Raw genomic sequence first — 14,190 nt, 5'->3', positions numbered from 1 at the left:
AATTGAGAGATGACTTAGAATTGATATTGCTGTCACTGGGGCAATGGCAACTTGTATGTGTAGGCTAGATACCTTACTTGGTATACTAGCTGTGCATATTAGGAGAAAAGAATGAAAAGGAAAAAAAATCCAGAACAGTACATTTGTACACTGGCTTGAAATCTCTGAACCAGGTCTCTGATGTTCTGTTAAAAGATAGGTGTTCCATCACAGCAAGTGATTTCATGCTCATGTACCAACAAGGGGACTTAGTCACCAATGTCTTTTGCATAGGAGCTTTGTCCTTTTAAGCAAAGGAAGCAAAGGACACAAAGATTGTTTCTGAAACTTAACTTTAGGTTCTTGTGTACTAAGGTTTACCCAAAGGCGAGTCTTAAGGGGTACAGTAGGCATTTTAGTGAATTATGGTGGTAAATAAAGCTGTAAGCACTTCAGATGCAGGCTGTGGAAATGACGGAAGGAATCTGCCTTGGGCTGTGATTATTTGCACAAAGTAAAATCCACAAACAACGCTCAGGCTGTAAGTTTCCTGCTGTGCCAGTTTTATAAGAAAGGTGTTTTTCTTTTCGGTTGAACTTTCCATTGACTTAAATCATTTATTTCCTTGGAGGTAATTTAAGTACACAGCCAATGAAGTAGTTTACTGTGTTGATGTAAAACGAAAAGGAAAAAGTTTGGTAACTCACTGTTTGATCCGTGAGAATATGCTTAAAGGTATTCCTAATATTCTGATCAGGAACATCCCTCTGATCAGAAGAGCTGAATGCCAACCTACTGTAGATACAGATTTACTTAGAAAATGAACCAAACGAGGAAAAAAATTGCACACTTGGGTAAAAAATATTCTAATTTATTTGGAAATATCTCCATCTGCTTGTTAGAACTACAGACATAATCTGTAATTATAACAGAGAAGTAGGTTTACGTCAATCCAAGTAGCATGTCATTTAGAATAAAAACTGTTTTGCCCTCTTGCAATTTCAGTTGTTACAATAAGGCAGGCCTTTAGAGTAGGCACCCATGATGACACTTGGTGGAGGATGGAAGGGGATTCCTTTCCCATAGTAGTTTGGTTCACTCTCCATTTTTATGGGGTCTGAAATTGTACCATTGGGCATTTATTTCTTGGGTCATGAAGTCCTTTTGTTCATCAAGAAGAATCTACTTAAAAATTGCCACTACTCATGGGTGGGTGACTCATGAGGCAAGCATTGCATTATATTTTAACTTGACCACTAGTTGAGACTCTATTGGACACGTTGGTTTTGTCCCTTACTCTTTCTTTCTAGTAATGGGTTATCACTTCCTTTAAGGGAGTGCTTCTCTCCCAGACCAGCCCAGTGCTTCTGTTGGGAGTTGCCAGTCAGAACATTCTTCTTTTCCACCCTGATTTCTGTCTATCATGCCACCCAGTGGCAGGGTGCATGACCGGAACCTTGCCCAACCGTAGTACCCCACCCTTGGCCACAAAGATTGGGTCATGTCCCTGCATGGGTATCCAACTCAAGCTAGGAAAGAATGCTTTATTGTACTTTTTCTAACTGGGAGTTGGTGGAAAAATGCTTTCTTTTCTCTCTGGAGGAAAGATGGGGACAGCCTCTAGTTGCTTATGGCCACGTTTCCAGTCTCTTCTGACATCCCACTTGAGAGAATGAAGTCTCAATGGAGACAGAAGCAGAGATGAGTGTTGTCAGAATGTTTTGATAGTGTCTGAGACTCTGTATCCATTGGACTATAAGGCTAATAGCATGCCCTTTCTTAGTTTGTTTATGCCAATAAATCACCCTTTCTCCTTAAGCTATTATGACTGGGACATCTGTCATTTGCAAACAGAGGTCTGAGAACTGAAAACAAACATTTTATAAAAGGATACAAGATAACTAGAGGAGGGCTATTGTTCTGGTCTAGACATGTGTGTGGGAGGTGGGTCAACCCTAACTGGTGTGTGTTTAAATGGAGGGCATTGTGTGTTAAAGCTACCGACATCTTTGCAGACTTTACTTTCAAGTGTGTTAAGACGTAGGACAAGGTGACCACAGTCTCTGCGAACGAAAGCCAACATGACTCTGGGGCCACAAGTGCTTTGACAGTCTCCTGGACTATTGAATTCAGGTTGAGGAACATGGGAGTAATGGGAGAGCAAGAAAGTGCAAATATTTGATTTAAGTCAGTCCACTGACTCACTTTTTCGGCCAAAAAAGGAAGCAACATATAGGTCCAAAACGAGTCACTCTTTTCATCCCTGATTGACCTTGGAATATCTGCCCTTATTTAAATTTGTAGCTGTTCCTAATGCATTCAGGTTTTGTGGATTTTTCTTCTAGTAGCTTAAAAAAAACAAATACAGAGAAAAAAATGGGCACAGAAGGTGGGACTTAATGTTTTCTACCCTCTTTGAACCGTGAGAGTCCCAGTACCTCAGGATAATTTAATTTTGACCTACTCAAATATCAAAAGGACAAAATTAGACAGGATTTTTCATTAGACAGGATTTGTCATTAGACAGCAAATGATATTTTTGTCAACGATGAGAATTATATACCTTGCAGTATTATCTCTTTCACTAGATGAAAAATATAGTCGATAAGTTGAAAGCTTCTCTCAGGTGAATTGGAGAACTTTCTCCAATGTGCTGTACAATTATCAGTTTCTTATTACACAACTAACCTGAAATCTGGCTATGGTGCCCTAGGATAAAGACCTTTAAATGGATAATATCGTTGAGTGGATTTTATTCCCTAGGTTTTCATGGTGGCAAAGCAAATTCATAAGCTATCATTATGTTTTGTGGAAAGAGAAAAACAAATTGACCTTCAGCATTTTTTTTTTCAAGATGACTGTGTTCCATGCCATTTCATCCCCAGGATAGCACTTTTCAAAATAGAAAATTAAATCCAAACTCATATTAAAAGCTTTACCACATGGCCGGGATGCTGATGTGTCTCCCTTTCTGAAGCCACCACATCGCCTACTTTCCCCTCCTGCATTTATTTCCACGGTCCTCCTCTTTTTCCAGAATTATTTATGAATAATAAAGGAAACCAGAGGAAGAATAAGAGCATGTTTCTGGTTTTACAAGAATGCCACACACGAGAGGAAGACATTTATCCAGGGGCCCACGGTTTTGCAAGAGATCCACCAGCAGAATGAGGATGGATAGCCCTTCTGTAGAAGAGAGACAAAATAACCTTCTGTTCAGAGGTGCATAGGCACACTGGGTAGTGTAAGTGGCTGTCTGGAGGCTGATGGCCTTAGGTGTTGCTCACACTAATCTGGGGCAAAGTAACCAACATCCCTAAGCCTCTGTTTATTCTTTGGGGATCCATAAACGTACTTACTTCAGAGCTTATTCTGAGACTTAAATTCATGTGAAGTGCTTAGCAAAATGCCTGGCATAGAGTATTAAATGGTAACTCATATCATGGCTAATGATGACGGTCTGAGAGGTCTTTTTCCCCCAATGTGTGTTTATAGTCTCTTAGAGAAGACTTGTTAAAGATCTACACCAAAGCGGCTATTAAAATCTTTCTAAACCACCCAGATTTCCTCCTCTCCCAGCCTTGCCTGCTTGGTTCTGGCTCATTCACCTATTGTTTAAATGCTCTTTTTTTTTTTTTTTTTAACTTCCCTGGGCCTGCCTTAGCCTACAGGCCTGTCCACACTCATCTCCTTGCTCCACTCAAGAGCTTCATCCGTCGGGTCCCCCTTTGGCTCACCTCCCTCCCTGCCGCCCAGCTTGTGCAGAGACGCTTATCAGTTCTACCAAGTCCAGCTCTTCAGCCTCAGAGACTTTGCTTTAAGGAACTGCTTATTCATTCTCTGCCTCACTTACAGTGAAAGTGAACCCAGCCTGGAGTCAGTAGTTTGTGTAATATCACTATTCATGTGGAAAGGAGGTCAGGCCAGGCCAGACCTGCATGCTGTTGGGTCAGTATGCTGCCTGGCACTGTGGCCCTGCTTTTAGCTCTGTTGCCAATAAAAACCATATATCTTGCAGGATCGAGGACCGGCGTGCAACTGTCACGTGGTAATACTGACCTCTAGGGGCTGGCTTTCCTTCACACAGAGTCTTTATCTTCTCATTCAGTTCCAGGACTGTGATGGCAGCCTCTTGCTTAGCTGTTGCCAAATCAGTTTGCAGCTTTTTCAGTTTCCTTTTGTGCTTTAGTTTCTTAAAAAAAAAAAAAAAAAAGTTTCCATCACTAGAGACCGATGGATCAAAGGAATAAAAAGAACTAATGAAGTCAGGACAAACATGGCCTCGAAGTCCAGCTTACATGAACTGCTCTTGGATTATCTAGCTGAAGCCCTTTCTGAGGTCTGTGACGTGGAGTGCTTGTGACCCTGTTGAAGCATTGCGGTAATAAAAGCCACTCTCTACATTCGAGTATCTTTTACCCTCTTGAAAGGTTTTCATGTGCATCTGAACCTTGTATTTTGGTCACTTGTAATAGAGGCAATTGGAGATCAACTTCAGTTGGCGGTTGGCATTTTACCACTGAGGTGCCAGTGCCTAAAACAGTCTGACTTTTTTTCCCAGTCTGCAAGTAAACTCCCGTGAAATGGAGACTTGCTTCTGTGTCATGTTCCACCCTAACACCATAATGGTTTGCATTCAGATAAACTCTGAAGAGTGTGATGCTAGCATGAAATGCTGATGTTTGCAGATATTTACCATGGTATCTATACAGGGAAAGTGATCAGGGGTACAAATGGTTAAGCAATAGAAGACAGGAATTGCTTGCTATGAAATAATCTGATTGATGACATCTAAACCTTTGAAAGAACTACTTTAGGAAGGTGTTACATAACCCAAGGGTTCACCTTGAGACTTTATGACTACTCCTTTTATGGGTGGCAAAATGAATTTGATTTGTCAAAACCAAATGTAGCTGTCACTACAGAGAAGCCGTCTATTGTGAAAAGTTTCATATTTGCACTTGGGTGATGCTATCTTTCCACTGATGGGCTTACTTTGCCAAGTCTGTATGGACTGGTAATTAGGAATCCCAGAAAATAAATGACTAACATTTCTTATCAGACCTAAATCTTGAGATAGAGGAAAAGAATGGCTTTTGCACACCAAGGAAAACTTCACATAGAAAACATCGGGTGGTAGGGAATGGCTCCCTTTTTTTTTGAGAGTGAAGCCAGTAAAATCAGTTTTTCAAATATGGGATTAGATAGTCATGGACATCCCATTTCATTCATTCATTCATTCATTCATTCATTTTTTTAGAGAGTGAGCTGGGGAGAGGGGCAAAGAGATAAAAAAAGAGAGAAAGAATCTCAAGCAGGCTCCACGCTGAGCCTGGAACCCAACACAGAGCTTGATCCCACAACCCTATGATCATGACCTGGGCTGAAATCAAGAGGTGGACACTCAATGGACTGAGCCACCCAGGCCCCCCTAAGCCCCCCATTTTAAAGACAGATCGTCTTTTGGACTGAAGCAGGATTAGGATTTCACGAAAGCTGAATTAACGACATACATATGGCTAAGACAGAATGTGTTATTCAAATGAGCATGGTAGTCATGGAACTTCTAGGGAGTTGGAAGGGTAGAATCTGGCATGGTTCCCCAGCATGGTTCAGTTGAGAGGTGCCCTGATCCACAACGTGAGTTCCTGGTTGGTTCAGCAGTTCTCCTAGAGTGTAGTTAGTAATCACAGACTCATTCCATTATGCTAATTATGAAGCACCCTTGTGGTGTCAGTCATGATGCTGTCCAGTTGTTGAAACATCATTGCTGATAAGGCTCCATGGCACTCACAGCTTCTAACTACTTCCAAGCCTCTGAGTCTGTTCATCAAAAGCCTTCACCATCTGGCCCACCCTTAGGGTTAGTTCAGGGAGAAACTGAGCTGATCAAGAAATGCCTGGGTTATTTGATAGCTTTGTTTCCCAAAGTAAGTTATTAGATTGGCATGTTCATTGTTACCTCCTTATCTTATCAGTTGGTTTCTGTTTGTTCATGAGGACCTCATCCATTGCAGGTCTGGGGTGATAATGCCTCTGAGGCCCTGTGTGATTTTCCATGTCCTGTCCTGATGCTGCTTCAGGACTGTTCCATGCTCAGATTTTTCACCCTTTGTTTTTATCATTTAGAACTTAGGGGCTAGAAAGTGGGAGGAATGATGTTGAAAGTGAGAAAGTAAAGGAAATGAGGGAAAGAATGGCAAAGGGATTCTTAAGACAGTGTTAACTGAAAGAGTCAGAAAAAAGGGCACGTGGGTGGCTCAGTTGTTTAGGCATCTGACTCTTGATTTTGGCTCAGGTCATGATCTCTTGGTTTGTGGGACCAAGCCCCACATCCAGCTCTGTGCTAACAGTGGGGAGTCTGCTTGGAATTCTCTCTAACCTCTCTTTCCTCCCCTCCCCCGCACTCTTTCACAGCGCACATGCTCTCTCTCTCAAAATAAATAAACTTAAAAAAAGTGTCAGAAAAGAACCAATAATGGCATGCGTGCTGACACATTAGAGATTAAGTGTGAGGGTGAATGTACCTTACACTGACCTATATAAAAAAGTTAGGGTGATAGATAGAAAGAGTAACCAATAGACAAGTGACAAATCAGAGTTAGCAAAACAGTAATTTAATCTAGTTATTAAGTATATAGATGTTTACTGTAAAAGTCCTTTAACTTTTCCATGCTTGGAATTTTCTATAAGGAAACACTGAGAGGAGTAAGAAGAAAAGATTTCATTTCATCACATTGCTTCTCCCTTAATTCTTTTTTTTTTTTTTATCACTTTAGGTTGTTTTATTTTGTGCCCCCCCCGCCTCGCTCCCTCCCCACCAAAGAAAAAAAAAAAACACCCCACAAATCCTCTAGTAAGAATTGCAGGTGGTTTTCTTGGGAGGTAATGAGAAGCTGGAGAGGATGTGGAGAAGCAACACTTTGAAGATACATAACATAGAAAGAAAGTAAAGGTTGTGCTAATGAATGGATTTCCACTGTTGTCGAATTGGTCTCTGTCCTACTGGAAAACTTCTTTTTTTTAAATTCGGGTTAGTTAACATATAATGTAGTATTGGCTTCAGGAGTAGAATTTAGGCATTCATCAGTTAGATACAACACTCAGTGCTTATCCCAACAAGTGCCCAAACCATTGCCCATTTAGTCCATTCCCCACCCACCTCCCCCCCAGCAACCCTCAGCTTGTTCTCTATTGTTAAGACTCTGTTATGGTTTGCCTCCCTGTTTTTATCTTATTTTACTTTTCCTTCCCTTCCCCTATTTTCACATTTTGCTTCTTAAATTCCACCTTTGAGTGAAATCATAGCATACTTGTCTTTCTCCGGCTTAATTCACTTAGCATAATATACTCTTGTTCCATCCACATTATTGCAAATGGCAAGATTTCATTCTTTTTGATTACTAGTAATATTCCTGTGTGTGTGTGTGTGTGTGTGTGTGTATCATATCTTCTTTATCCGTTCATCAGTTGATGGACATTTGGGCTCTTTCCATAGTTTGGCTGTTGTTGGTAATGCTGCTATAAACATTGGGGTGCACGTTCCCCTTCTAATCAGCATTTTTGTTTTCTTTGGATAAATACCTAGTAGTACAGTTGCTGGGTCATAGGGTGGTTATATTTTTATCTTTTGGAGAACCTCCATCCTCTCTGCCAAAGGGACTGTACCAGTTTGCATTCCTACCAACAGGGTAAAAACAGTTCCTCACCAACATCTGTTGTTTCCTGAGTTGTTAATTTTAGTCATTCTGACAGGTGTGAGATGGTATCTCATTATGGTTTTGATCTGTATTTCCCTGATGATGAGTGATCTTGAGTATCTTTTCATGGGTCTGTTAGCCACCATGTCTTCTTTGGAAAAGTGTCTATTCAGGTCCTCTGCCCATTTCTTCACTGGATTTTTTTTTTTTTTCGTGTTGAGTTTGATAAGTTCTTTATAGATTTTGGATATTAAGCCTTTATCTAGTATTTCATTGCAAATATTTTCTCCCATTCTTTTGGTTGCCTTTTAGTTTTGTTAATTGTTTCCTTCACTGTACAGAAGCTTCTTATCTTGATGAGGTCCCAATAGTTCATTTTTGCTTTTGTTTCCCTTGCCTCTGGAGACATGTTGAATAAGAAGTTGCTGTGGTCAAAGTCAAAGAGCTTGCTTCCTGTGTTCTCCTCTAGGATTCTGATGGTTTGCTGGCTTCTCCCTTAATTCTTAATAGATGGTATTCACATTCTGAAATTCATTTTGCAATGATTTATATGCAGATAAGTATTATTTTTTGAAACTTTTCTCAAAGTAGGCATTGATAGTAAATAAACCTAAGCAAAAACTAAATGTAACTTGGAAAGACTCGGTGAGGTGGCCAACAGGGGCTGGCATGGTGTCACCAAGAAAAAGTCTTTATCAAGCTACATTTCTGTTCTGACAGGATGAATTGGTGGATAGAGTGACTTGATGAATATGTGTCAGTGGAAAGACATAATGCTTCTCAGTATCAGTTAAACATTTCACCTTTTCAGTTAAAAGAACTTCATTCCTTAAAAAAAATCAAATTTCCAGACCACCTTTTTATCTTCCTCTTATGGTGATTGTATGTTTTGCCTTTATTATTGTTATGATATTTGTATATTTGCCTTATGATCTGAAAAAGTGAGAATATTTAGTTTGGAGAAGACAGTATACAGGAGAGTCATGACATGTGACTTCAGTGATCTAAGGTACTATTCAAGAGGAGAGGAAGTTGAGTTAAACAGTATTATTTTAGAGATACCTGGGGAACGATGAGTAAAGAAGTCAAGAGGAGGCAGATTTTGGCACAACGTGAGAAAGCACCCTCCAATAATCAGGGCTGCATTCATAACAAGGTAGGATGGGTCCTGGCAAAGGCCTCCTGCTCTGGGAATGATCAAGCAGAGACTGGATGAACATCTTCAGGCAGGCCCATGGTAAACTCTGGGACTTGGGTCGGGAGGTAATTAGAGGTCTGGCTTACCCCCAATTCTTTCCACCTCTGGCTTCCTCCAGTCTCTTAGGGGCACAGCACATTTATGAATGGACACCTCAGCCCTCAAAGTCTCTAAGATGGGTACAGTTTTCAGGGATCCCTTAAAAACAGCTCTGGAATTTGTGAGATGTTCTGTAGGAAGGCCAAAAAAGGCCTGTGGGGCCCTTATTCAAGGATATTATCCTTATTCAAGGATATCCTTATTCAAGATAATGTGACCCAAAATGTGCAAACTTTATTATTTAGCTATAATGGAAAGGGGAAGGGAAGTTTAGATTTAAACAAAAAATTGAATAAAGAACCTTGATTTGTTCTATTGGGATCTTTTGGTTGTTCAAACCAGTTGTTAAGAGTTTAACAACTTTGTCTTTTTTTTTTTTTTTTCTTTTCTCCAGACAGAACTGCTGTATGCTATTAATTCATAGATCTAACCAAGCCCTTTGGGCATTTCTAAAAATTCAGTTTGCCAACATGTTTTTTATTAGTCATAGACATCAAATGATTTCAGCAATGATAATATTTTCCTTTGCTTTTTTGGCATTCTTTAGCCAGGCAACCCAAGTGTTGTACTTGAACGTAATTGAGTCTGTTATTGTCTCCTTAGTAACTAGGAACTCCTGTCCATGATTACTGAAAGGACAGGAAGGCTTTATAGCTTGGAGGTAAATTCCTATTACCTTGCTCTTTTCCTACTTCTCCTACAGGGCGGACAGAAGGAGGAAATCATGTATTTGTGCAATGTTTTGAAAAGGAAATATCTATCCATATCACATTGCTGAATAGCTTGCATTATACCAAGTCATCGGGAATTAGAAATCATCAGGGAACTATTTATAGATGAGTTTCATCACAAAGTTGCCAGCATTGTTTAAAATTTCTTGGTCGTTGCACATACTTTGAACTGTGGCCTCAGATTCTAAGCCCAGGCTTTGTCAACTATTGGCCATGAGAAATTGGGCTGGGCTTATGACATTTCCAGGTCCCTAATCCCATGTCACATAGCTGGTGGAGAGTCATTGACATAGCATACAAATGACAGTATCCAGTTCTATATTTGCAAAGTAGTAGATAGGTTTTCCTCTTTTGTCGTTATTCCTTGAAACACATCAGGGAAACTCTCGACCCTCCACTAAAAACACTAAGGTATCCTTTCTAAAGATGTCTTTGTCACACTTTAGAAAATGAAATTTGTTCTTTAACAAGAGCAAGATTTGTCTTCTTTCAAGATTTGTCTTCTTTTCTTTCTCCTTCCCCATCTTCCTCCACTTCCTCCTCTTTCTTCTTCTAAAACAAGCTTTCTGCATAATTGCAGTGATCTTCTCCTCACTTTGGATGGGTAGACAAAACTTAATGTCCTGAAAACAGATATGCAAATAACCTTGATCCATTCCACTGCCAGAGCTGGCCCGATGCCTGGCAGAGTAGGTGGCTGCCTTGGTGGAATGATGTGAGCAGCTTTCTAAAGCCCTACCGCTTGCTGCCTGTGGCATCTATGTCAGGCTTGCCGGAGCATAGCTTCTTCCCACCTTGTCTGAAATCCACCCCATTCAGTCCCCTTCGTTACTTAGCAGAGATAACAAAGACAGGTTTTGTCTCCAGAGGCCACCGATAAAATGCTCACTACCAAGAACGTAAAAGAGAATTTGGTTTGAATACAGAACATGGAAGCAGATTTCCCCTTTCATGCCTTTTCTATAATAGCCCATTGTTAATAACAAAACTAAAGTGATGATAGTAGCTTTTGGGTACAACTCGGCCTAAAAAAATCAATTTTACATCTCTTGTTTTGTATTAATGCCATCCTTAGGTAAATATTTTAGAAGTCTAGGAATGGCAAATAGGTGCCTTGTAGTTTCCTTTCTACTCCATGGCAGGCCCTCACTTTGGGGATTTTTTCACCCCAGTTTGCATCAGTGACTTCACAATCCTTAATCCACAGTCCCAGCAGCCACTGCTCATTGATGAAACCTAATTGTTATTTATGATCTTGTCTCTGTTTTGTAGGTAAGAGAGTTGAGGGCCCAGGAGAACTTGAGTAGATCATGGTAACCATAATCTCTTAGTAAGTAGCTAATTTGACTTGAACTGAGTTCTTTTGATTCCAAAGACTGATTTTTCTTCTCAGTGGTAGCATAAAGGTTCACTAATCAATAGCACCATTAATTTTTAAGTTACTTAAAGCTAACTTTGTTAGTGATACTGAGTGTGAGTGGCTCTGCTTAGTGGAAGTAGAAAGGCAACAAAACAGACTTGGTTATAAAAGAGTGATGCTGAAGTGTGATGGTGAGGCACTTATAACATGGATTGCTATGATATCACTAGAGAACCTAAGAAATAAAGGAAAGATGTAATGAACCCAACTAAGGGCTGTCTGTGCCAGGTGTTGCTCTGAGCTCTCCTAGTGTCTTTCAAAAAAGGATCTTGGATTGATCCTGGTGATTGTGACCATTTTGTTGGGTCATCTGAAGTGACAAAGAGTAGATGAGATGAAACTTATTCACAAAACACCTTGAATGAAAGACCAATCACAAATGCGAAACAGAGCATAGTCTCCATTCATTTAACAAGGTTACGGGGATTAGTTAATACACAAACCTTTAGGCCTCATCTCAGCCTTGACCAAGAGTCCGGCCCCACGTAACCACTGTTGATGTTTCATGACCAATAGTCAGACTTGGGAAATCATAGCTGACACTTTACAGTTCTCTAAAGTATTCCTCCCATCTGAATAGCTTATTTTGTGTTAAAGCATGCTATAGAAATAAATTTTATTTCTGTTTCCTACTCCCAGAGGATTTGGAAGTTGTAATAAAAAGAAAACAAAATCCCAGTAATTAATTAGACAAACATCTTGAGTCACTACAGAAGAGTTTACCTATAGTTGGAGCCAAGTCTCAGTTCTTTCCCTCTATGGGATAAATAATTCTTAGAGACAGAGGCAAAGTTTGCCAGTAGATGTCCTAGTTTCCAGAAATGCCTGTGCACGTGTTTATGTAAGACAAGTAACAAATTAATACAAGATAAAGAGAGAACTTAGAATTGAAATGAAATCCAATGATAAGGTAGACATGTCTAACAATAGAACTGTCCAAAAGTTGAAATCATTTTGCCAAGGACCATGAGCTACCCTTCCTTGCATGTAGTACACAGACTTATTGAGAATGTTCAAGAGAGAAGCTAATGCTTACCATGTATAATAAGCCAGGCATAGTTCTGAGAAGTTGGTACATTTATATGTTACTACTTAATTTCTTTTTTTGTAGCAAACCACTGAAGTAGAACTATTACCAATTCCATGTTTAGAGGCAAACGCTGAAGTACATAGATCTTTAAGTAACTTTCCCAAAGTCAAATGGTGACTCACAGTTCAAATCTGAGCAGTCCAGCTTTAGACTGTCCCTTCCATTCCTATGCCATGCATGCCTCAATATCCTACTCAGGGTCCTACATTGTGAACTGTGTAAATGAGATGGCATTTTATCTTCTATAAGTCCATTTCTTAAAGCAAGAAGTGTTCAGTTTCTGATCATGAAGCTTTGAGACATGGGCTGACCCCTTAGCACAATTTAGGAAATCAGAATCACTGAATCCTACATGACACAGAATTGAGTACAATATTTGAAACCAAATTGCCCAACCCTAGCATTTTAAAGATGTGGGAGAATAAGCAGAGAAAAATGACATGATTTGGCCAGTATCATAGCTAATAAAACTGCAAGAGGCAAGACTCAAAGTCAGATTCTCTGACTCCTCATTTCAATGTGTGTGTGTGTGTGTGTGTGTGTGTGTGTGTGTGTGTGTTTCCCCACTATATCATGTTGCTCCTTGGCCATACAAGCTGAAGGGCAGTGAAATGAGTATATGATTGAAACTTGGAGCAGTAACTAAAACCCCCAAGGTATAAGATCCCAGCGTCAAAAATAGCAGTTATTTAGGCACGTACTTTACCTTAAGTCTCTTGTCACACAGAGAGCTATAAAGGACTGGATTCAGGTCACTCTATACAGTACATATTGGGGTTACATTTGACAGAAAGCAGAATTGTTAGGGGTGCCTGGGTGGCTCAGTTGGTTGGGCATCCAACTTGAGCTCAGATCATGATCTCACAGTTTGTGAGTTTGAGCCCCACATAGGGCTCTGTGCTGACAGCTCAGAACTGAGCCCACTTTGGTTTCTCTCTCTCTCTCTCTCTCTCTCTCTTCCCCTCCCCAACTTGTACTCTGTCTCTCTCTCAAAAATAAATAAACATTAAATATTTTTTTTAAAAAAGAAAAGAAAGCAGAGTTGTTAGATAATTGAGATCCCTTTCACTTCAAAGAAACAAGCTGGACCCATAAGAAAAACTTGCCCTCATATAGCATTAGAATATCTGTACTCAGTCAAACAAACTCACTCCTAAGATTAAGGGGTGCTGCCTGCCTGTAAGCTCTTTTTTGTGTGAGTGTAACCCTGCCTTATCATTCTTACCCAGTAAACATTAATCAGGCTGACAACCAAGAGTTTTGAGAAAGAAAGAACCTACAGTGCAATAATTCAATAAACAAATTTTCATACTGGCTGAGCACAGCACAAAATAAAACTGAGTGTTCACAAGTTATTTCTCAAAAAGAAAGTGTAGCCAGTGCTTGGTAAAGCCCAATCCGATTTTTGGTCTTACAGTCTCAAATCACACCCTGAGAACAGAGAGAGAAGTGCCTTGTCACACCTAACAGAGCCTCCTAGGAAGCTGTTTTCCAGTCCAATCTTCCCCGGGGACAGAGAGAACCCAAAGGGCCAAAGCTGTACATGAAGCAATTTGACTTTCTCAGCCCCACCTCTACAGGTATTGGTATCATTGGCAAACTGCTATAGAAAGTGACGTGGGTGGAAGAGAACAGAAGCCAGAGTACAGAATATATAGGTGGGGGAAAAAGAATTCCCATGTCTGCCTTGTGAAAGTGCTGCTAAGCTCTTCCAACATGATTATAAAAATTATGAAAAGGCTTTTCTCTGCAATGACTTTATAATGGGGCACATGCTTGTTTTTGTTTTCTTTTGTTCTGTTCTGTGCCCAGAACTCCTTTTGAACCTGACTAAGGCAGCCTTCTGAGTGGAAATTGGCAGCTATTGGCCATATATGACTTACCCTGAATCATAAAGCAAAGACATGTGTTTGAAGACTGGAAAATTGAGATGCTGAAGCACCAAGGTGCTTAAATCACCTTGAAGGGTTTTC

The 14,190-nt window shown here is 40.1% G+C and overlaps 1 protein-coding gene across 1 annotated transcript in view; it reads right to left on the bottom strand.

Moving 5' to 3' along the window:
* The window catches only part of CCDC192 (coiled-coil domain containing 192), a 210,056-nt gene that overhangs the window by 64,415 nt on the left and 131,451 nt on the right, over positions 1–14,190 (bottom strand). The window contains exon 6 of the mRNA XM_047084148.1: positions 4,039–4,171. Coding sequence (XP_046940104.1) covers positions 4,039–4,171 — 133 coding nt within the window. The remainder of the gene's footprint in view (positions 1–4,038; positions 4,172–14,190) is intronic.

The sequence above is a fragment of the Lynx rufus genome, unplaced genomic scaffold (genome assembly GCF_022079265.1).
Source record: "Lynx rufus isolate CCGP_SWC_20201006 ecotype Redwood Valley unplaced genomic scaffold, mLynRuf1.p SCAF_1, whole genome shotgun sequence".
In the NCBI taxonomy this organism is placed as follows: domain Eukaryota; kingdom Metazoa; phylum Chordata; class Mammalia; order Carnivora; family Felidae; genus Lynx; species Lynx rufus.
Note: the sequence above shows the minus strand (reverse complement) of the source record. Positions and strands in the feature narration are given on the sequence as shown.